Below are 24,650 nucleotides of genomic sequence, written 5' to 3'. Positions count from 1 at the left end.
CGTTCTCAAGAAAACTCTCACAGAACCTCCTGATGATACAGGAGAGGGAATACCTGCATTTAGACAATGGATAACTACATTCCTATGTCTTGTACTACAACTCACAGCTAGTCACATAACCTACACACCTCGTCTCGTCAATTATGTCTTCACCCAGATCCCTAGTGAACCTGAAGAATTATCTGAACCCTTGGTGGAAATACCAGAAGTACCTCTTAGTGGTGGATTCTACCATGTTGCCTTAGTGAGAAATAGAAGGGTTCACACTTGGGGCAGTTCCTCTTATGGTGCCTTGGGTAATGGTCCTACCATGTCTCAGATCTCAGAACCAGAGCCAGTCGTGTGGTTTAGAAATAACAAGATAGATGTATCCAGTGTGGCGTGTGGTAGACTTCACACCCTGGTGTTGACATCCTCTGGTGTGTATGCGTGGGGATCATCACAGTATGGACAGCTTGGTATTGGACTCATAGACCAAAGTCCTCACCCTCGCATTATCCCTGCCCTGGCTAATATCAGAGTTGTGTCTATATCAGCAGGGCAGTACCACTCCCTAGCTATTACCAGTCAGGGCAAACTGTACACATGGGGCTGGGGAGTCCATGGACAGCTAGGTCTCAATACAGTGGAAGATATGTCAGAGCCTCAACTGGTGAAAGCTCTAGAGCATGAGGTGATTATATCAGCCAAGGGAGGACATGCACATAGCATTGCACTCACCAAAGCAGGTCGCGTGTGGGCGTTTGGTTCCGGTATATTTGGACAACTTGGTACAGGATCCAACACCAAACACAAAGTTCCTATAGAACTCTATGGTCTACCGGAACCCATCTCTATGATAGCGACAGGATACTTCCATAACTTGGCACTGGGCACATCGAACCGTCTGTATACTTGGGGTTCTAGCCCTCAGGTTCTTAGAAGTCAGTCTCAAGCGCAGAAGCGTGCCCGAATGATGTGCTACTCAAACCAAGTGAAGAATGCAGCTTTAGCAGAGTTCAGTAGTGAGGTCACATCACCAGATGCTAATAATGAGACCAAGATACATCTAGCACCAAGTCCTAGTAGTGCCAGTGAGAAGAATGAAACAGCAGAATACGCATCCTTTATGCAAAGTTTCCTATCTAGCGCGGATGATGGTATGGCACATATGAGTCCCACTCTAGTAGATACTTCACATGTGAAAGCTCCCATCTTACAGATCTGCTGTGGTTGTCATCACTCCATGCTTCTGAGCAGGGAAGGAAGAGTCTACACATGGGGTCGGAATGTTGATGGACAGCTAGGTAATGGTAGCAGGAAGGAAGTGCATACTCCCACAGCTATCTCTATCAACATAGTGATGACATCATCTGAAGTATCGAGTGACGAGAGATCGCCCCTGTTAAGTTCTTCTATCAAGCACATCACTTGTGGTGGAGATTTCAGTCTAGCAATGGATGAGAGTGGAAAGGTCTGGGCTTGGGGAACCAATGTTCAAGGACAGGTAAGATAAATTCCGTCTATTAATGCAGGAGAGAGGAAATGTTTGCGCAGGGAACACTTTTTAGGACCTTCTAAAGATATTAGTCTAGCCATAGCCTTGTAAGAATTTACTTCATGATCCTTGGTTCAATCTTACTTGCAGTCGATTATAAAATATCAATTTTGATCCCCTTACAGCTCGGCAAGTTACCAGTAGAAGATCTAACATCCAAAGCTACTCTAGAAGGTCGGCTGGTGACATTCAAAACTTCAAAACGTTGTCTACGTTTTGTTCTATGCTCGTTTTTCAGTGAGTATGAGTTGAAAGATAAGAAAGATCTTCTCAGTGGAAGTGAAATGCTCGGCAAGTTCTCTACCAAATTCAAGTATATTAATTCATGAGAGGGCAAACGTTTCCACAGGGAACACTATTTTAGCTCATTCTAAAGATATTGGCCTAGCCATAGCCCTACAAGAATTTACTTTATGATCCTTGGTTCAATCTTACTTGCAGTCGATTATAAAATATCAATTTTGATCCTCTTACAGCTCGGCAAGTTACCAGTAGAAGATCTAACATCCAAAGCTACTCTAGAAGGTCGGCTGGTGACATTCAAAACTTCAAAACGTGTCATCCGATTACCGCATGGTACAATCAATATGGCAGACATACCACGAGAAATCCCTACGCTTCCTACCATTCGGTTTTCCTACTCCACCATGGACCTTTGCAATGGACACTTTTCTGATCCCGTAAGTGGAGGCGTTTATGAACAGAGCTAGGCTTGGCTTGTAAGCGCTACTGTTTACAGTTTGAAGTGGTAACGCACGCAAGTCTACACTTGAACTAGAACTAATTTAGACTCCTTATTGGTTATACATAATTTATAACACTTATAATTTAATGTTACCTAAAGAAATACGAGAAAAAGGTCGGAATTATTCATCATCATTTGGCGCTACAGCCCTGTGTGAGCTTTGGCCTCCGTCACACCCGGACGGACGGAATTATTACCTACGGAAATTATTGTATACCAATAGTTTGATCAAATGAATTGAATCCCTTGATTTCTCTGCTTTTCAGATTGTTCTCAAGTTACCTACCTCTTCTTCAGTCCCTCCGGATTCCAAACCACTTGTACAGCACTCGCTGAAACGTTTAACCAGTCTGGATTCGTCCAATACATTTCAACCTCTGTCACTTCACTACGCTCTGGAAGTATTCTTTAACTTCTATGAGACAAGCATTGTCAAGTCTTGCGTAAGTCCAAGCATGATACAAAATTGTCATATTTTTACCTGTCTCGCGTAGTGGTTGATACGCTTGCGCTGATAAATCGGACGCGGGTTCGAATCCCAACCTAAGCATTGAATTTTATCCTTGTTGGTGTTGGTGCAGTGACGCATATACTGACTTTTTCAGAGGCACACTTGCAAGGTTTCACCTGGGGACCCCTCGGTCAACAGATTGGCGGGAGGTCATTGCTTCAAATTATACACTTTTGGGGCCCCTAAATGTGTCCTTATGGAATGGGATATAGGCCAGTGTGTTGGGGTAAGAGGAGGTTTCAGTGGTTTTAGAGCTGGATTGTGCTTACCTAATAATACCGTTTAATCTAGTCAAAGAAGATGAAGATGCTATAGCTATAGTCTATTCTGTTTTTACACACAAGTTCATTGAAAAACCAGCCCAACACCTTTGTTGTCTTTTCAGGCATCAAAACTGAACAATTATCAGGCGGTGGCCAAAATTGAAATGCTCGAGAAACATTACGACATAGCGCTCAAAAACCAGCTGTACGCTCTGCTCAAACATTCGAACCAGGACCTTCAAACTGACAAGCTTCAGGTAAACCCGAGAGATATTTTTTTTTCTAAGAGGTATGATAGTGGAACTGTAACATTTAACATCGGAGGTCTTATTGTCCCGAAATCGAAGAAAGAAGGAGGACAAGATAGGAGAAAGCCAGCCGTTCCGAGAACGAACCTTATCTGTTTAGGATAAAGGTGGTTGATACGCTTGCGCTGATAAATCGGACGCGGGTTCGAATCCCAACCTAAGCATTGAATTTTATCCTTGTTGGTGTTGGTGTAGTGACGCATATACTGACTTTTTCAGAGGCACACTTGCAAGGTTTCACCTGGGGACCCCTCGGTCAACAGATTGGCGGGAGGTCATTGCTTCAAATTATACACTTTTGGGGCCCCTAAATGTGTCCTTATGGAATGGGATATAGGCCAGTGTGTTGGGGTAAGAGGAGGTTTCAGTGGTTTTAGAGCTGGATTGTGCTTACCTAATAATACCGTTTAATCTAGTCAAAGAAGATGAAGATGCTATAGCTATAGTCTATTCTGTTTTTACACACAAGTTCATTGAAAAACCAGCCCAACACCTTTGTTGTCTTTTCAGGCATCAAAACTGAACAATTATCAGGCGGTGGCCAAAATTGAAATGCTCGAGAAACATTACGACATAGCGCTCAAAAACCAGTTGTACGCTCTGCTCAAACATTCGAACCAGGACCTTCAAACTGACAAGCTTCAGGTAAACCTGAGAGATAACAGTTTTTTTTCTAAGAGGTATGATAGTGGAACTGTAACATCTAACATCGGAGGTGTTATTGTCCCGAAATCGAAGAAAGAAGGAGGACAAGATAGGAGAAAGCCAGCCGTTCCGAGAACGAACCTTATCTGTTTAGGATAAAGTTTTCAACGGGCAGAAATGAAACCCGCGACTACGGTCAGGTGCGCTACCTTCCAAGCTAACTTGGCTGGCTGTACTAAATACATGAGAAAACCCCAAAAGTTGTTGGGCTTAAATGATTCCATGTTCTAAATCATCTCCCTTATTCCATGTTTCCAGGAGAAGAAAGTACGGGATACAGAGTCTAGTCAAAGTATATCCTCCCAAAGTACGTCCAAATCCTTTGCAAGGTAAAACTAGTACCTACTCATTACAGATAAACAGATATGCCCGTAGGTCAGTGTTCTTTTTACCAACTGATTGGCCCATCTTCGAATCCCAACAAACTCTCTCCATTCTTCCACCTCCTACTAGCCTAAAACTAGTACTTGGCCCTAGAACTTTTACTTCGAGGCACCATTATCTATTACGGATCCTTCAGTATATCCCACCTCCGACAAAGTGTTATCCTAACTTAGTCGACCTATATATCAAATTAAAGGTCTTTTTACCAGAAACACAAAAATGGTGGTGCAAATTTCGTCCTAAAAACCATAAAGCCAAAAAAAAAACTGGTTTTTGGGGGATTTTTTTCACATTTTCTCACACAAATGAGCTCTGATCTTGAAATTTGCCGCGACGACCTATGAACTCAAAGCGAGGAAGTTTTAGATAACACTTCAGTCGTTATTTTAAGACCGGTTTAGGTAGGTACATAGGTACTGATTTTCTTTAATCACGATCGAATAAAGAAAAATTATGAACTCATGACTATCAGCTGGTTGAGGGTGATGGAATAAAAAAATGGGGCATAGGAATAATACATTGTGCCAACTGGGGCGGGCGAAAGCGGACGTACCTATTTAACTAATAATAATAGTGTTATTTTTTCCAGATGGGCGGGCCCAGCTTGTTTAATCGGAGCGAAACAAAGTTTTCATTCCACCTACGTATGTACAATGTACATAGACTACATAGGTAGGTATTTCGTAACACCAGAATCTGATGAAGTAAAAACAGCAGTCTTCAGGTGTGTTTTTTCCAGATCTTTGCCTCAAGAGCTCAGTTATTACAGCGGTAGTAACGAGTGATACTCCTGAGGAACTGTGGATAACCAGGGCGGAGCAGTCTAATTCTAAAGGCAAAGAAAGCTATAGCTTGGTCCATTTGTGACAAAGTTGCGTTGCCAGGCTGCCTGCAGACTTCCAGACTGCCTGCAGACTTCCAGACTGCCTGCAGACTTCCAGACCATCTTCAGACTACCAGACCATCTGCAGCATATTCAGTACAGGCACTTCTATACACTGCACTCTGCCCCAGTCCTTCAGGATCACCGCATCAGGAATCACGGTAGGATAAATGGTTGGTGGTGGGACTTTTTTTAAGCTGTTGGGTTTACTCGTATGTACATATGTGAGGAGATCTATGAGAAAATGGCTGTTTTGCTAAATGGTCTTTCTTTCATAGAGCTTTTTTTGTGTGTTGAACTAATCCATTTTCTCTTTCAGGTTCGGTAGGGCTTGTAGGGACACGTTAGGGCCTGTAGGGACTTGTTAGGGCTTTGTTAGGATGTCACTAATCCGTTTTCTTTTTCAGGTTTTTTTGGTATTCCTTTTGCTTTCAATTTTTCAAATTGACGGCATTTGGAATACCGGTAAATTATGTGTTCTACATGCGAGTAAACCCAATATGATTCTCATGTCTATTGTAGGTAATCTCCTTCAGGACAGCCACATTACTATCACCTCACGTGAGCTCAAGTAACGTGACGTAATGTTAGTGTGTTCCTGCCTTTAGTGTCACAGTTTTTGGTGGATTGTAAGATTTTCCAAATATCTCATTTTATCCACGCACCGAGTGTTTACCTACAGTACGATCACCGATCTTTATAACCATTTTTAGCCCGTCCTTCCTTTATTATTACGATAGTAATAAAAAAAAAGGTATTGTGAACGGGCTATTGTATTCGCTTCGGTATCGTCTTTGTGTGTGTCTGTCTGTCTGTTCCCATAGAAGGACTTGTCCAAACCTGGTCGACCTATATATCAAATTAAAGGTCTTTTTATCAGGAACACGAAAATGGTGGTGCAAATTTTGTCCTAAAAACCATAAAGCCAAAAAACCGAGAAAACTGGTTTTTGGGGGATTTTTTTCACATTTTCTCACACAAATGAGCTCTGATCTTGAAATTTGTCGCGACGACCTATGAACTCAAAGCGAGAAAGTTTTAGATAACACTTCAGTCGTTATTTTAAGACCGGTTTTAGCGTCACCTTTGTTAAGCTACGCCGAGCAAGGCCAATAAATGGATGGGTGACTTCAGTACTATATTGGTAGTTATTAGGAAACATTAAAAGGAATAAAGGGCTCTAGTCTTGATTTTAAATCATTACATGAAAGTAAAATCAATAATAATAATGATAATAATAATAAACTGAATATTAAACAAATTAGGTACCTAGGTACATAGGTATTCTTTAACCACGATCGAATAAACTACGGGCTAAAAAATTCCCGGAGGGACGGACCTAGCTTGTTAAAAAAAGTTTTTCTCGTCTATTGGTTCTGGTACCTAGGTACATAGGTATTCTTTAACCACGATCGAATAAACTACGGGCTAAAAAATTCCCGGAGGGACGGACCCAGCTTGTTAAAAAAAGTTTTTCTCGTCTATTGGTTCTATTACAAACTGTTTATTTTAATTTAATGAGATAATTTAATTTAATCCCTATTTTTATGACTGAAAAACGTAAATAAATACCCAATTATCATCCCCTCTTTATTCGATTCGTGTACATTATTTTGCTTAAGAATTAAAAAATGTTAGTAAGTTGAGGGAAATCTTGGGCTCATACCCCATAATGGCATGTAAGCAGGTAATGGGGGTTGGTACCTAAATGAGTATTCGATAGTTAGGTACCTATGAGTTTTGAGTAGGTCCTTGTCAGTAGACACCATTTTCATATAAATAAATAAAATTAAATGAGTAAATAAATTTAAGTAAATAAATAATATAAGGCTTTAATATTGTCGTAATGTAATATGAAATCCCTTTAGCATATTTTGACACATTAAACCTCTTTATCTATTTTTGCCAGTTCTATGACTGAAAAACGTAAATAAATACCCAATTATCATCCCCTCTTTATTCGATTCGTGTACATTATTTTGCTTAGGAAAATTAAAAAATGTCAAACCAGGAGTTCAAACTGCAACTGTTTGAATATTTTTTAGGTAAGTATTGTATTTTGAAAAATCCCCAACTATGAGTATATAAATCATTATTCTAATATTTCATTTATGACTAAATTTACACTAAATAATACATATAAAAAAGAACAAATGGAAATAAATTTGAAAGACAGATGGGGGAAAACTTCCTACATTGGTTATGATCTAGAATTCTAAACTGACATAGAGTATGAGTTGTGCTCTTTGGCTGACCCTTGTTAACACATCATTGCGGTAGTAAAAATAAAATACAGGGAATCTAAAAAGTGACTCAGTTTCAGAGGTGCTGAGCAGTTTTTACTCACTAAAGCTATGTAGATTAGGGGGGAGAATACTGAAAGAAAAAAAAAATGCACAGATATAGGTACAATTATACTGTTAAGGTTTTTAAATAAAATATACTAACTTTATCAAATATTACTCTTGTACTACCAGATGAGATCAATCCATCAACAGTACCCATTGGTTTACAATGTGAAACAAACGATATGGGGTGGAATCAATCAGAAAATTCTAATGTGCCTACTTTTAGAATGTCTACCTCAAATTCATCAAATTGATAAGGGCCGAATGCACAGTCGTGCCTTAATGATTAGGAGTTAGAATGTCTACCTCAAATTCATCAAATTGATAAGGGCCGAATGCACAGTCGTGCCTTAATGATTAGGAGTTCCTTTTAGTGCTTTCATATGCATAGTGGATCCTAAACGTGCTAATAATATCAAACTATGTTCTTATTCACACTACCAAGGAAATGATCTGTTTGCGTTGGTTCTGGGGTATGTTAATTGATATTAGCATCTATTAGTTTTTTTTTTGCTTTTTTTATGGTGACATAAGTGCTTGTCAAATTTTTATGGGTATTGGAGCTTACAAGCAAAATGAGTATCCCCAAAAATGACTCTTCTTAAAATTCATATGCATAGTGGATCCTAAACTCCTCCTGGTTACGCAAGCGCAATGTGTATTTCTGACTTTATTTTACATTTTAATTTCAATACACTGACGTGCAGAAAATTTGGAACAGATTGACTTTAAAATGGCTGTAACACTGTTCAATGATGTTCTTATTCACACTACCAAGGAAATGATCTGTTTGCGTTGGTTCTGGGGTATGTTAATTGATATTACCATCTATTAGTTTTTTTTTGCTTTTTTTATGGTGACATAAGTGCTTGTTGTTCTTATTCACACTACCAAGGAAATGATCTGTTTGCGTTGGTTCTGGGGTATGTTAATTGATATTACCATCTATTAGTTTTTTTTTTGCTTTTTTTATGGTGACATAAGTGCTTGACAAATTTTTGTGGGTATTGGAGCTTACAAGCAAAATGAGTATCCCCAAAAATGACTTTACGCAAGCGGGATCCTAAACGTCCTCCTAGTTTTACATTTTAATTTCAATACACTGACGTGCAGAAAATTTGGAACAGATTGACTTTAAAGGTTAAACTTTAAAATGGCTGTAACAGTGTTCAATGAAAACTGTCCTAATTTTTTTGCATTCCAGTGTATATTGTATCCATAGCAACTAAAAATCAGTCGATGGCAAATGAACGCGATTAGTATCCAAATAGAAGAGAAGGAAATATAAAGTGTATATTTATCCATAGCAACTAAAAATCAGTCGATGGCAAATGAACGCGATTAGTATCCAAATAGAAGAGAAGGAAATATAAATGTTTGGTGGCGGGTGTGTGTATGGCCTTCATTTAACTTGGATCTTCAGCCAAGTTAAATGCATTTTTTTTTCGAGGAGAATTTGCGTGAAAGCGAGTTTGTAGTTGGGTTTACTCGTATGTCTTTTTGAGAAAGTCGATGAACAAAGGGCCAATTTTGGGGAAAACTCCACAGAAACTGGTTCTTATTTCATAGATGTTCTCTTTTGTGTGTTGAACTAATCCGTTTTCTCTTTCAGGTTCTGTAGGGCTTGTAGGGACTCGTTAGGGCTTTGTAGGATCTTTTGTGTGTTGAACTAATCCGTTTTCTCTTTCAGGTTCTGTAGGGCTTGTAGGGACTCGTTAGGGCTCAAATGACTTGAGATATGTATGTATTAGATACAGAAAATGTTTATACACTGCCAACTACTAGGAAGGTAACTTGGGATAATTTATAAACATCTGGGTACATTGGGGTGGACCATTTGCTGCTTTCTTGGAACAAGTAATAATACTGGACTCTTGAGTGGAAGGTAAAAAAAAGTCTCAACTATGTTTATAAGAATAGTTAAATTTCATTAAATTTCAATTTATTTACAGGTCAGGAGAGCTGCTCTTTTACAAATTTAACTTTGACCCAGTTGGACCTTTGGTCAAGTGGATCCCATGGTTTGATGACTCAAGCAAAAAGATAAATGCCATTACATTTCAATCCAGTAGTGCTTCCTGGCTATTGGTAGCAAGCTATGATTGTTCTCTTCACATTATACCTGTACTCTCTATTATACAGAACTCAGAGCCTTCTCAAAGCAATGTTGCATGGTCATTGAATGACATAACAACACTCTCCATTCAGGGGAAAAATGTCAACTGTGAAAATCTAACTCCCTGCTGCTTGTGCTGGTGGGAGAACACATTGTGTGATAAAGATATAGGTAAGTTTTTTCCTTGACAGTGGTGGAATTAAAAATAATAAATGGAAACCCCATGAATGATTAATTAAATAGATTGGGCTAAATCATTATTGCAAGATTTTGATTTTAAGAATGAGTGCACCAAGCTCCATATTTGATAAATGTGTTCCAACTTCTTACTAGGGTAGTGTGTAAATAGCAGGTAGGCCAGTTTTGAACTCTACTATTTGTACATTTATTAAATAAAGATGTTTAATGTTTCATCTTCCCCCTCTATTTCAGGAATAATTGGGGGAAGTAATGGTGAGATCTTGCTTGTAGATTTATCTTCAGGTCAATGCATAGGAATAACCAAAGTCAAAGGTGAAATCATGTCACTGGAAATCTTCAAGGATGGGTCTTCTGGTGATTGTGTTTTCCTCTTGGTAAGCTGCCTCAATAATACTTACCTCTTTTATACAGGGTGTTTAATAATAAAGTTGCCACCCCCTGAAAACTTGAGAACCGTTTGAAATTTGGAAAAACTGAAACCGAATGATGTGCTACTCAAACCAAGTGAAGAATGCAGCTTTAGCAGAGTTCAATAGTGAGGTCACATCACCAGATGCTAATAATGAGAATAGATGTATCCAGTGTGGCGTGTGGTAGACTTCACACCCTGGTGTTGACATCCTCTGGTGTGTATGCGTGGGGATCATCACAGTATGGTCAGCTTGGTATTGGACTCATAGACCAAAGTCCTCACCCTCGCATCATCCCTGCCCTGGCTAATATCAGAGTTGTGTCTATATCAGCAGGACAGTACCACTCCCTAGCTATTACCAGTCAGGGCAAACTGTACACATGGGGCTGGGGAGTCCATGGACAGCTAGGTCTCAATACAGTGGAAGATATGTCAGAGCCTCAGCTGGTGAAAGCTCTAGAGCATGAGATTAGTTCACTTGTCTAACCTCTGTGTTATGAGCTACACAGAACAGTTACAACGCTCGGAACCAGATTCCAAGAGTAGACTTGAAGCTCAATTCTTCGCGTTTTTACGACAGAATCACTCATATGATGAAAACTTGGCTGTCAATGTAGCAGCACAGAGTCGTCTATGTATTATGCTTCAGTTCCTAGCTAAGTACCGAGGGCTCATACAAGAGGTCGCTACAGTGCTTGCAAAATTGATTAATTATCAAATGCAAAACAATACCGGGTGTCCCATTCATTTTATTGACGGCTTCTGGGATCTAATGAGTGAGCAATGTCTACGAGAATCTATTAATTCTACAAGCAAGGTATCTTCTGTCGTGTTACACTTTATTGATTTCCAACGTGAGTCACTCAGTGAAGATATATTACTCAAGTTATGTCATCTCTATGATCCTACTCATCCTGTGCTCAAACCTATCCTCAAGAAAACTCTCACAGAACCTCCTGATGATACCAATAGTTTCATACAGACGTTTACATTTCAACACGAAGAGATAGTCCGATGCTTGCTGAGATGTCCCGCTAACACGGTAAGTCATGGGGTCTAAAGTATGTCATAAATACATGAGAAAACCCCAAAAGCTGTTTCAACACGAAGAGATAGTCCGATGCTTGCTGAGATGTCCCGCTAACACGGTAAGTCATGGGGTCTAAGATCTAAAGTACCTATGTCATAAATACATGAGAAAACCCCAAAAGTTATTGGGCTTAACTGATTCCATGTTCTAAAACATCTCCCTTATTCCATGTTTCCAGGAGAAGAAAGTACGGGATACAGAGTCTAGTCAAAGTATATCCTCCCAAAGTACGTCCAAATCCAAGAACAAGATTTGTCTGGAAGATATGGGCAGTCTTAATCATCAGGAGACGTGTGTCATAGTCACTAATAAATCAGTTTATCATCTACGACCTCGCGATACACCTGGAGCTCTGGTATTTGAATATATCCGTGAACAGAAAAACCTGGAAAAGTCGGAAATATTGGCAAAAATATTCGGTCTGGATTTGCAAATGATTCTGGAAACTGTCGCGGAAAAACAGCTCGAATTCGGAAATCTGGAAAACGCTGTCACCCTGTATAAACTATCCAAGTGTCAACCTCTGAAAAGTGTTCTCAAATTAGCAGAGGCAGGATTTACAGATCGTTTACTAACCTATATTGGAAAACGCTGTCACCCTGTATAAACTATCCAAGTGTCAACCGCTGAAAAGTGTTCTCAAATTAGCAGAGGCAGGATTTACAGATCGTTTACTAACCTATATCACATCTCTTTTGCATCAGAATAGTCAAGTATCTAACTTGTCACTCACAGAGAAAGTTCACTTAGGAAAACGCTGTCACCCTGTATAAACTATCCAAGTGTCAACCGCTGAAAAGTGTTCTCAAATTAGCAGAGGCAGGATTTACAGATCGTCTACTGACCTATATCACATCTCTTTTGCATCAGAATAGTCAAGTATCTAACTTGTCACTCACAGAGAAAGTTCACTTGCCTCATCTAGTACAATTAGTGTAAGTTTATTTATTTAGACTATTTATTGTTTGTAATTGAATGTACACAAATACAAGAAATTACAAACCAAGAGCGAAATTATCGACCCTGTTGTCATACTAGGAGATTTATTAGCTATTAGTTAGAATTGTTGTCAGTGAAAAGCTTAAACACCCTTTGTTTTTTCATAGCTATGAAACATCTATTGTATTTCTATTCGACAAGCAAGGGCGTTACCCATGCGACGAACAGTGCCCCTAAAAATTATAACCGTGTGGTATGTTACTAACAATTGTATGCTTTGTTTGACACAAGTAGAACCTACTTGTGGTTCACATATTGTGAACCTACTTGTATCAAACAAAACGGGCAAACTCTATGTGAATTGCATCAAAAACGCGGGTTTAATTCCAACCCTTTTGTCGTTTTGTTTTCTTTCAGATTCATGCTTTAGGTTTAGACATACGACCCACCTCAAATGAATTGAATCCCTTGATTTCTCTGCTTTTCAGATTGTTCTCAAGTTACCTACCTCTTCTTCAGTCCCTCCGGATTCCAAACCTCTTGTACAGCACTCGCTGAAACGTTTACCCAGTCTGGATTCGTCCAATACATTTCAACCTCTGTCACTTCACTACGCTCTGGAAGTATTCTTTAACTTCTATGAGACAAGCGTTGTCAAGTCTTGCGTAAGTCCAAGCATGATACAAAATTGTCAAATTTTTACCTGTCTCGCGTAGTGGTTGATACGCTTGCGCTAATAAATCGGACGCGGGTTCGAATCCCAACCTAAGCATTGAATTTTATCCTTGTTGGTGTTGGTGCAGTGACGCATATACTGACTTTTTCAGAGGCACACTTGCAAGGTTTCGCCTGGGGACCCCTCGGTCAACAGATTGACGGGAGGTTAACGCTTCAAATCGTACACTTTAACCAGTCTGGATTCGTCCAATACATTTCAACCTCTGTCACTTCACTACGCTCTGGAAGTATTCTTTAACTTCTATGAGACAAGCATTGTCAAGTCTTGCGTAAGTCCAAGCATGATACAAAATTGTCATATTTTTACCTGTCTCGCGTAATGGTTGATACGCTTGCGCTAATAAATCGAATACGGGTTTGAATCCTAACCTAAGCATTGAATTTTATCCTTGTTGGTGTTGGTGCAGTGACGCATATACTGACTTTTTCAGAGGCAGACTTGCAAGGTTTCGCCTGGGGACCCCTCGGTCAACAGATTGACGGGAGGTTCACGCTTCGAATTGTACACTCTTGGGGCCCCTAAATGTGTCCTTATGGAATAGGATATAGGCCAGTGTATTGGGGTAAGATGAGGTTTCAGTGGTATTTGAGCTGGATTGTGCTTACCTAATAATAGCGTTTAATCTAGTCAAAGAAGATGAAGATGCTATAGTCTATTCTGATTTTACACACGTTTATTGAAAACCCAGTCAAACACTTCTGTTGTCTTTTCAGGCATCAAAACTGAACAATTATCAGGCGGTGGCCAAAATTGAAATGCTCGAGAAACATTACGACATAGCGCTCAAAAACCAGCTGTACGCTCTGCTCAAACATTCGAACCAGGACCTTCAAACTGACAAGCTTCAGGTAAACCCGAGAGATATTTTTTTTTCTAAGAGGTATGATAGTGGAACTGTAACATTTAACATAGGAGAAAGCCAGCCGTTCCGAGAACGAACCTTATCTGTTTAGGATAAAGTTTTCAACGGGCAGAAATGAAACCCGCGACTACGGTCAGGTGCGCTACCTTCCAAGCTAACTTGGCTGGCTGTAGTTAAGTTTCGTAGCTTAACCCGACTATTAGGGCTGTTTTAACCTACACCTAAAGTCCCGAAATCGAAGAAAGAAGGAGGACAAGATAGGAGAAAGCCAGCCGTTCCGAGAACGAACCTTATCTGTTTAGGATAAAGTTTTCCACGGGCAGAAATGAAAATGAAACCCGCGACTACAGTCAGGTGCGCTACCTTCCAAGCTAACTTGGCTGGCTGTAGTTAGGTTTCGTAGCTTAACCCGACTATTAGGGCTGTTTTAACCTACACCTAAGCCTTAGAGTGGGCCTTTTGTACGGTGTGATTTAGTGTAGACCAAAGAAAAGGTGGAAAGATTGCGTAAATCAAGACCTGGGTGAGAAAAATTTATCAGGACACGAGGGCTGCCTGGAGGAGACTGACAAGAAACGCCGACCCTACTTAAATAAGAAAAGGCCAGGAAGAAGAAGTTAGGTTTAGTGTCAAAGTTCTTATATTACATCTCTTCTTTCAGATTTTGTACGGTGTGATTTAGTGTAGACCAAAGAAAAGGTGGAAAGATTGCGTAAATCAAGACCTGGGTGAGAAAAATTTATCAGGACATGAGGGCTGCCTGGAGGAGACTGACAAGAAACGCCGACCCTACTTAAGTAAGAAAAGGCCAGGAAGAAGAAGTTAGGTTTAGTGTCAAAGTTCTTACATTACATCTCTTCTTTCAGGTTTCTCCTGAAAGTAACTCAAGTGTACAGTGTCGGAGGAAGATGTGTGAGATTCTACACGACACGGTCAACAATAATCTCAAGTGTTCCCCCATTGAGCCTGAGATAGATGTGCGTATTGAGATTCACCAGTCTGACGTATCCAGCTCAGTTGATGTGGACAATTCGGTCCAAATCCAGTCCTCGTGTGATAGTATTTCAGACATTCATATGTTTTCCTTGCAAGGTAAAACTAGTACCTACTCATTACAGATAAACAGATATGCCCGTAGGTCAGTGTTCTTTTTACCAACTGATTGGCCCATCTTCGAATTCCAACAAACTCTCACCATTCTTTCATCTCCTACTAGCCTAAAACTAATACTTGGCCCTAGAACTTTTACTTCGAGGCACCATTATCTATTACGGATCCTTCAGTATATCCCACCTCCGACAAAGTGTTATCCACACCACTAGCGTATATCCCACCTCCGAGCATGTAGGGGCCCCTAAATTTAGAAATATACTAAAAATATCTGCTTATGGTTGGTTGGTTTGTTTGTTTCAAATGCTAGAAATTGACTAGTAGGTCATTTTTCAATGACCTTCCGGATTTAGTTTTTCATGCTTTAAACATACTCATTTGGAACCAACCAAGGGGCACTTATGGCTTTAAGGAAATGCCATTGCAGCGAGTAAACACCCGGCCACACCACTAGCGTATATCCCACCTCCGAGCATGTAGGGGCCCCTAAATTTAGAAATATACTAAAAATATCTGCTTATGGTTGGTTGTTTGGTTTGTTTCAAATGCTAGAAATTGACTAGTAGGTCATTTTTCAATGATCTTCCGGATTTAGTTTTTCATGCTTTAAACGTACTCAATTGGAACCAACCAAGGGGCATTTATGGCTTTAAGGAAATGCCATTGCAGCGAGTAAACAACCGGAACTCACTTCTTTTGTTCCCTTATTTCCAGGCGGTGCCGAGGAGTTGTCCATCACATCTCAAGATGGCGGTTCGGATGAAAGTGACGATCTGTTAGATTCACCAGACACAATGACGTCAGTCAGTATAAACGAGGACCAAACCAAACCCCAATCCTTGACCCCATCAGCCGATACCAAGCCGTTGAATAAAGACCACCTGGACAATACGAGCTCCAATGATTTACTGAGCACTACGGAGGATTTGAATATGAATGGAACGGATGTGAGTTTGAACTTAATTCTGTTTGTAATGATTACTAATTATCAATCTCCATACGATAAATAATTAGACGGATTTAGTTTAGGCTCATGAGAGGATTTGATGTCAAAGAATATTAAAAAAAAAACATTATTATTATTATTTGATACGCTGTGCCGGAAGGATACAATAGTATACTTCAGTACTTGAAATATTTTGCTCCCTCTTCATTTCTTCTGGGTGAAGTATGCATGTACAGCAAACCGCACAAACCTGGACCCTACTTCTCTATTTAGCCGCCCTGAAGAAGTTGCAGTTTTCCTTGGCCTTGACACAGTTTGATGGACGTGGTAGTTGAAGACGTTTGCAACAACAGCATAATAATGAGACCAATTTCATTATTGACTTTTCAGGAGAACGTCACCACAGAAGAAGATCTAAACAACGAGCACGAAGTGTCCCTTTCCGAATCTATCTCTGAGCTCGAGTCCACTTCCTACACGACCAACAACAAGCACTCGTCCGAGCACATTCTGACCGTACTCAAGCAAGACATCTCGGGGGCTTGTCAGAGTCACGTGTGCAGCGGCGTCCAGGGAAGTGAGGAGGAAAACAAGCATCTCATCAATGCAGTGGTGGAGATCTTCGAATTCTACATATCCCTGCTCAACAGCTCCAGTGATAGTAATACGCTTATGTTGCTCTTGCATGAGGTAAGACAAAACATCTTTTTACTTTTTTGTCCAAAGAAGTCTGGCTAAGGGACGTTAAACAGGGAGTAGACCAGCTTAGTCTGGCTGGGGGACTTTAAACAGGAGTATACCAGCCTGAATTTCCCTTGCTTAAATAGCAAAGTTTGAGTGCGAAGGGCATCCACTCGTAAAATTTGTAGCCGAAACCAAATGTCAGCCCAAGGCAATCACCCTAGTTAGGGCTGATTGAGAGGCTGACGAAGAACGCCGAACCCGTCTGTACATGGGAAAAGGCGAAGAAAAAGAAGACTTTTTTATGTAAGTGCGTCAACATCAGATAGGTATTTATCTTATAACCGCGGTTCATGTCCAATTAGGTATGAGGTTTGGCAGTTTGACTCCCGGCTAGAGCGTATTTTCTTGATAAAATTTTACCCCATGTTTACTCGGAAAATTAGTATTTATGCTACAATTTGTTTTCTTCCTTCATTTACAAATCGTTGGCGTCGATTTTAACTTGCATTTCCGCCAGAGAGTGGTATTCTCAAGCCCTAGTTAGGGCTGATTGAGAGGCTGACGAAGAACGCCGACCCCGCCTGTACATGGGAAAAGGCGAAGAAAAAGAAGACTCCCTAGTTAGGGCTGATTGAGAGGCTGACGAAGAACGCCGACCCCGCCTGTACATGGGAAAAGGCGAAGAAAAAGAAGACTTTTTTTTATGTAAGTGCGTCAGGTATTTATCTTATAACCGCGGTTCATGTCCAGTTTGGTATGAGGTTTGGCAGTTTGACTCCCGGCTAGAGCGTATTTTCTTGATAAAATTTTACCTCATGTTTACTCAGAAAATTAGTATTTATGCTACAATTTGTTTTCATCCTTCATTTACAGTTCGTTGGCGTCGATTTTAACTTGCATTTCCACTAGAGGGTGGTATGGTATACTCAACCTCATTCCAACATTTTTGATTTTCAGGGTCTATCCTTCTGGTTGTCTCAAGAATTACCTGTGGCTAAACTGGAAGAACTGCTGCTCAAACATTGGGACACATTTTCGTATCCTCTTAGTTTGTTATTACTAAGGTAAGTTGTATTTTCGTTGATTATTCTTACAAGTATATTTTTGTCTTCTTTCAAGGGGCCCCCTTTTGGTGCTACTTCGTAGTAGTAAAAACCCACTTACCTGTTCGCTGAAATTTATTGTTCCCAGCACGATATTGAGTAGACCCCGAAATCTCAATCTCGTGCTGGCAACAATAAATTTTAGAGAACAGAAATAGACAGTAGCTTATGTGCCCTCATAGTCACTCTCTCAAATACCCACCACGCTCGACGTAGCTTAACTTCGATGAAAACGGGTGAAATCAACATAGTAAAGCGTTGGCCTTTAGTATTTACATATGTCTACGTTTTGTTCTCTGCTCGTTTTTCAGTGAGTATGAGTTGAAAGATAAGAAAGATCTTCTCAGTGGAAGTGAAATGCTCGGCAAGTTCTCTACCAAATTCAACTGTAAACTGTGCAACTCCCTGGTGGAAAAACTATCTGATAAAGGTAAGGGTACATACCTAGTTTTAATTTTAACTTAATGATTGTACATTAAGTTTGTTTGTTGCCAGCCTTGTTAGCTTCCTACGCGGCCATCTAAATGAAGTACCTGAATTGAATTAGTTGTTCAAGCCAGCCTAGTTAGCTTGGAGTGTAGCACCTTGTAAGTGCTATGTGACGGGTTTGATTCCCGCCCGGGACGGACCTAAAATCCTCTATTACTTCTCTCTTCCATTTCGGGACGATAAGACCTGAATAGTTAACAACAGTTTCCTCTATCTAACCCCTTGAAAAAAAAAATCGTTTGTTAACTTCCATAATCTGTTACTTTTCGCACGCAAGTCTACACTTGAACTAGAACTAATTTAGACTCCTTATTGGTTATACATAATTTATAACACTTATAATTTAATGTTACCTACAGAAATACGAGAAAAAGTTCGGAATTATTCATCATCATTTGGCGCTACAGCCCTGTGTAGGCTTTGGCCTCCGTCACACCCGGACGACCGGAATTATTACCTATGGAAATTATTGCATACCAATAGTTTAATCAAATGAATTGAATCCCTTGATGTTTCTCCTTCATTTCTCATTGTGTTTCACTCATCCTCGTGAGAACAATAGAGTCGCTACTTGTATCTGAGTATCCAACAGTTGTGGCGTTAAAAGTGTTAGAATGGCAAAGTGCGAATAATAATGGACTCTTGAGAGAAGGGCAACAACTAGGCGAGGTTAACGCTGAAGGCGTTCTCTACCACCTAACCCTTAGAACTCTATTATTATGTAATCAGTTTCTCAAATAAATGATGAAATTTCATGCCTCGGCTGGAATCGATCCCGCGACCTCCTGTTTACCACGTGAGCTTTAACCACTACGCCACCGAGGCAGGTCGTTCTCAAAGCCTCGTGCCTCTCATTAGCTTAATTTGTGTGAATGCCTGGAAACTATTTGAGTATGCAATGTGCAAGGAAATAAATATTAGTGGAGATGCTTGGTTTCCTTTACAAATTGTGCTAAATCTGTACAGTTGAACCTCGATTATTTCAACCCCAAAATCCATTGTTTTTTCTATCCTTCAAAGGATATCCTATCTTATCAGAGGAAAATATCATAGAAAGTGATCATTTCAACTCCTCCCGGTCCCAATTAGTTGAAATAATCGAGGTTCTACTGTACTTAAAAGGCAGGTCATATCACGAAGAATAGAAACGAGAACTTTTCGCTGTTATCAATCAGGTGGATTCGACGAGTAGCTTGGATGAGCCGGGTCTGACCTCTGCCACGGACAAGATGGTTGCCTTCACCTGTGGCCATCACTACGCGACTGAGCAATCCTATCTGAGTGACATCGACAAGTTCGCTACGGCACTGGAAGACCGCGGTAAAATCAACACGGCTCAAATGTACAAGCAGATCTATCAACAGGAACCAGGCACTGGATGGTCAGGCACAATACAGGCTGCGTGTCCCAAGTGTATACATAATCTTATAGCACAGACATCGCGAGGCCCGATGTGATTCAACCGCTGGTATGGATCCTGTGAGGATCACGGGAAGAAAGGAAGATAATGAGACAACTGAGTCAGCGAAAAGGTACATGTGTTAGCCAACTTGAGTATAAAGAGCTTGTGAAACTTTGAGGAATTCATTTTGAAATGAGGGTTTTTTTGTGGAATAAGAACAACTGAGTCAGCGAAAAGGTACATGTGTTAGCCAACTTGAGTATAAAGAGCTTGTGAAACTTTGAGGAATTCATTTTGAAATGAGGATTTTTTTGTGGAATAAAAAAAAATCTTCGTGTCTTGGAATAAGAAAAAAAAATCTTCGTGTCTTTTATATGTTTAATGTTCTACCCAAGTGATCATTTCATATCGAAAACACGAGTAATAAAGACTAAAATTGATAGTATTCACATTTTCATTTGTCATCTATTTTATTCCTGGAGATTCTTCTACCCAAGTGATCATGAAATACATTTGTGTGCCAATTTCGGTTAGGTATTTTATGTCCAAATTTGAAGAGGCGTGGAGTTGAACCTATACATCGTCTGCAGTGGTACATGTAACAGTTCTATGATTTCAGGAAGATGCCTTTCATTTTCCGTCGATATAAGTCCGTGTCTGATGAGGAAATCTAACACTACGGGGGCACTTGTTGTTTTGAAGTCGGGAGTTTGAATTCTATTAAGTACATCCTGAAAGATAAGGAAAACGAGTAATCGGGGTTATTTGTCACCTTGTCATTTTGTTAGAATCCAGACTCGCTATTCAATGGCAGACCATTGAAGTCACGAGGTCAATATTATGTTATGCTGACTTATTGTAGTATTAAACTGTATTGTCAATGGTTTTTTCTATATACCATTTAAAATCTAGACGTTTATAACTTTATACAATGGTGGTTGGTGACTTGGTGCACAGAACAGCAAGTACATACTTACCTCCACAGTTAACAATTCGAAAGTCTCTACTTCTCCATCTTTATTTTTGGGCTCAAAGTTCAAGGGCAGTTCTAAATCGAAGACGAATTCTGTGTTCGGGAAGAGGCCACGCTCGCTTTCGAAAAAGAAAGACACGGAGCCACAGGGTGTCAGATTTGTCATTAATTCCTTCGGCACAGATGCTTCTTCTTCTGCCTCTTTGAATGCAGTTTCTAGGACTCCGTAGCCTGTCGACAAACCACCACCAACCTGAAAATTTACCGAAATGTGGTTTTACCATTCTCTCTTCATTATTACATTCATTTTAAATTCGTAAGAGCGGGTCAGATTACCGCCCAAGGGGAACTTTTTGATTTTAAATTGGAGGGTCTACCTTGTAAGTGATAGCCGAATTTTATCATACGACAGTTTTGTTCTTGGAACGGCTGGCTTTCTCCTATCCTATCCTTATTCTCTCTTCGAGTTCTGGATGACAAGACCTTATTAGTTGATTTACCGAAATGTGGTTTTACCATTCTCTCTTCATTATTACATTCATTTTAAATTCGTAAGAGCGGGTCCGATTACCGCCCAAGGGGTTTTTGATTTTAAATTGGAGGGTCTACTTACCTTGTAAGTGATAGCCGAATTTTATCATACCTAGACAGTTTTGTTCTTGGAACGGCTGGCTTTCTCCTATCCTATCCTGTCCTTATTCTCTCTTCGAGTTCTGGATGACAAGACCTTATTAGTTAATTTACCGAAATGTGGTTTTACCATTCTCTCTTCATTATTACATTCATTTTAAATTCGTAAGAGCGGGTCCGATTACCGCCCAAGGGGAACTTTTTGATTTTAAATTGGAGGGTCTACCTTGTAAGTGATAGCCGAATTTTATCATACCTAAACAGTTTTGTTCTTGGAACGGCTGGCTTTCTCCTATCCTATCCTGTCCTTATTCTCTCTTTGAGTTCTGGATGACAAGACCTCATTAGTTGCAGTTCCCTCTATCAAATCTCTATTTTTTAGTTAATATAAAAGTTGTAAATGTCAATATGACCTAGCTGCCTAGATAGATCGAAAAAAGCCAATTTATTGCACTGTATGAACTGAAAACATTGATTAGGTCAATACTACAATATAACACATGACTTGGTCAATTAAGATAAGCCCATCATAAGGAGGGTATCTCTACAAGTGAACATGCTTACCATGTTGTCCCATTTGCCTGGCCAGGTCTGCTTTGTGCTGGAACGTTTCTGAAGCCAAATGCAAATTCCCTTCTCAATAACACATTGGACCTTCTGGAAGCCACTACCTCACCCAACCAATTCATCAGTCTACAGTTTCCTCAGGTAAAAATTCACCTTTTTTTATTTAGGAAGATTTGGTTTTAAGTTATTGAGCTGAAAAATATCTCAAGCGGTTCTTTGTCAGCGCGATTTTCATTTAACGGGTACTTTCTCCTTCATTTCTCATATTGTGTTTCACTCATCCTCGTGAGAACAATAGAGTCGCTACTTGTATGTGAGTATCCAACAGTGGTGGCGTTACAAGTTAAAAGTGTTAGAATGGCAAAGTGCGAATAATAATGGACTCTTGAGAGAAGGGCAACAAGTAGGCGAGGTTAACGCTGAAGGCGTTCTCTACCACCTAACCCTTAGAACTCTATTATTATGTAATCAATTTCTCAAATAAATGATGAAATTTCATGCTTCGGCTGGAATCGATCTCTAGAAGGTCGGCTGGTGACATTCAAAACTTCAAAACGTGTCATCCGATTACCGCATGGTACAATCAATATGGCAGACATACCACGGGAAATCCCTACGCTTCCTACCATTCGGTTTTCCTATTCTACCATGGACCTTTGCAATGGACACTTTTCTGATCCCGTAAGTGGAGGCGTTTATGAACAGAGCTAGGCTTGGCTTGTAAGCGCTACTGAAATGCTCGGCAAGTTCTCTACCAAATTCAACTGTAAACTGTGCAACTCCCTGGTGGAAAAACTATCTGATAAAGGTAAGGGTACATAGTTTAAGTTTCAATTTTGACTCAATGATTGTGCACTTTATAGCTGCAAAATGAATGCGGCCCGCGACCACATATTATGGTCCAATGCGGTCCGCAGTCTCTTTGAGTTTGTGCACCCCTGGCTTAGAGGGTAGCGCCTGCCTTGTAAGTGCTATGTCACGGGGTTTGATTCCCGCCCGGGACGGACTTGATCCTGAACAGATATGGTTCGTTCTCGGAAAGGGCTTTCTCCAATCCTGTATTTCTTCTTTCCTTTTTTTTTTTTTAATTTCCATAATCTTACTTTTTATCAGACAAAAATTACTCCGAGTTTATCGACATGTTGGCGAACATAACGCCTGGATCTCATCTCTATCCGCAAGCTAAGAACTCGAAAGAAACTCTGGATAACACATTGGACCTTCTGGAAGCCACTACCTCACCCAACCAATTCATCAGTCTACAGTTTCCTCAGGTAAAAATTCACCTTTTTTTTATTTAGGAAGATTTGGTTTTAAGTTATTGAGCTGAAAAATATCTCGAGCGGTTCTTTATCAGCGCGATTTTCATTTAACGGGTACTTTCTCCTTCATTTCTCATTGTGTTTCACTCATCCTCGTGAGAACAATAGAGTCGCTACTTGTATCTGAGTATCCAACAGTTGTGGCGTTAAAAGTGTTAGAATGGCAAAGTGCGAATAATAATGGACTCTTGAGAGAAGGGCAACAACTAGGCGAGGTTAACGCTGAAGGCGTTCTCTACCACCTAACCCTTAGAACTCTATTACTATGTAATCAATTTCTCAAATAAATGATGAAATTTCATGCCTCGGCTGGAATCGAACCCGCGACCTCCTGTTTACCACGTGAGCTTTAACCACTACGCCACCGAGGCAGGTCGTTCTCAAAGCCTCGTGCCTCTCATTAGCTTAATTTGTGTGAATGCCTGGAAACTATTTGAGTATGCAATGTGCAAGGAAATAAATATTAGTGGAGATGCTTGGTTTCCTTTACAAATTGTGCTAAATCTGTACAGTTGAACCTCGATTATTTCAACCCCAAAATCCATTGTTTTTTCTATCCTTCAAAGGGCCTGGAAACTATTTGAGTATGCAATGTGCAAGGAAATAAATATTAGTGGAGATGCTTGGTTTCCTTTACAAATTGTGCTAAATCTGTGCAGTTGAACCTCGATTATTTCAACCCCAAAATCCATTGTTTTTTCTATCTTTCAAAGAATATCCTATCTTATCAGAGGAAAATATCATAGAAAGTGATCATTTCAACTCCTCCCGGTCCCAATTAGTTGAAATAATCGAGGTTCTACTGTACTTAAAAGGCAGGTCATATCACGAAGAATAGAAACGAGAACTTTTCGCTGTTATCAATCAGGTGGATTCGACGAGTAGCTTGGATGAGCCGGGTCTGACCTCTGCCACGGACAAGATGGTTGCCTTCACCTGTGGCCATCACTACGCGACTGAGCAATCCTATCTGAGTGACATCGACAAGTTCGCTACGGCACTGGAAGACCGCGGTAAAATCAACACGGCTCAAATGTACAAGCAGATCTATCAACAGGAACCAGGCACTGGATGGTCAGGCACAATACAGGCTGCGTGTCCCAAGTGTATACATAATCTTATAGCACAGACATCGCGAGGCCCGATGTGATTCAACCGCTGGTATGGATCCTGTGAGGATCACGGGAAGAAAGGAAGATAATGAGACAACTGAGTCAGCGAAAAGGTACATGTGTTAGCCAACTTGAGTATAAAGAGCTTGTGAAACTTTGAGGAATTCATTTTGAAATGAGGATTTTTTTGTGGAATAAAAAAAAATCTTCGTGTCTTTTTATATGTTTAATGTTCTACCCAAGTGATCATTTCATATCGAAAACACGAG

At 40.1% G+C, this 24,650-nt stretch overlaps 1 protein-coding gene and 1 long non-coding RNA gene across 2 annotated transcripts in view; one reads left to right on the top strand and one right to left on the bottom strand.

Moving 5' to 3' along the window:
* LOC103515133 overlaps window positions 1-24,650 on the top strand; it is a 25,870-nt gene extending 1,220 nt beyond the window's left edge. Inside the window, exons 3-15 of the mRNA XM_026827917.1 lie at window positions 11-1,486; window positions 1,663-1,828; window positions 1,979-2,217; window positions 2,549-2,683; window positions 13,408-13,449; window positions 13,895-14,029; window positions 14,910-15,135; window positions 15,868-16,100; window positions 16,490-16,789; window positions 17,741-17,847; window positions 18,198-18,316; window positions 23,061-23,221; window positions 24,138-24,650. Coding sequence (XP_026683718.1) covers window positions 11-1,486; window positions 1,663-1,828; window positions 1,979-2,217; window positions 2,549-2,683; window positions 13,408-13,449; window positions 13,895-14,029; window positions 14,910-15,135; window positions 15,868-16,100; window positions 16,490-16,789; window positions 17,741-17,847; window positions 18,198-18,316; window positions 23,061-23,221; window positions 24,138-24,419 — 3,621 coding nt within the window. The 3' untranslated portion in view covers window positions 24,420-24,650. The remainder of the gene's footprint in view (window positions 1-10; window positions 1,487-1,662; window positions 1,829-1,978; window positions 2,218-2,548; window positions 2,684-13,407; window positions 13,450-13,894; window positions 14,030-14,909; window positions 15,136-15,867; window positions 16,101-16,489; window positions 16,790-17,740; window positions 17,848-18,197; window positions 18,317-23,060; window positions 23,222-24,137) is intronic.
* Window positions 7,345-8,073, bottom strand: LOC103515123. The gene is made up of 2 exons (XR_001809674.2): window positions 7,991-8,073; window positions 7,345-7,919 (listed from the first exon to the last, which is right to left on the bottom strand). It is a non-coding gene; the product is annotated as an uncharacterized LOC103515123 (long non-coding RNA).

Source organism: Diaphorina citri, unplaced genomic scaffold (assembly GCF_000475195.1).
Source record: "Diaphorina citri unplaced genomic scaffold, Diaci psyllid genome assembly version 1.1 scaffold1283, whole genome shotgun sequence".
Classification (NCBI taxonomy): Eukaryota; Metazoa; Arthropoda; class Insecta; order Hemiptera; family Psyllidae; genus Diaphorina; species Diaphorina citri.
This window is presented reverse-complemented; position numbering and strand designations above follow the sequence as displayed.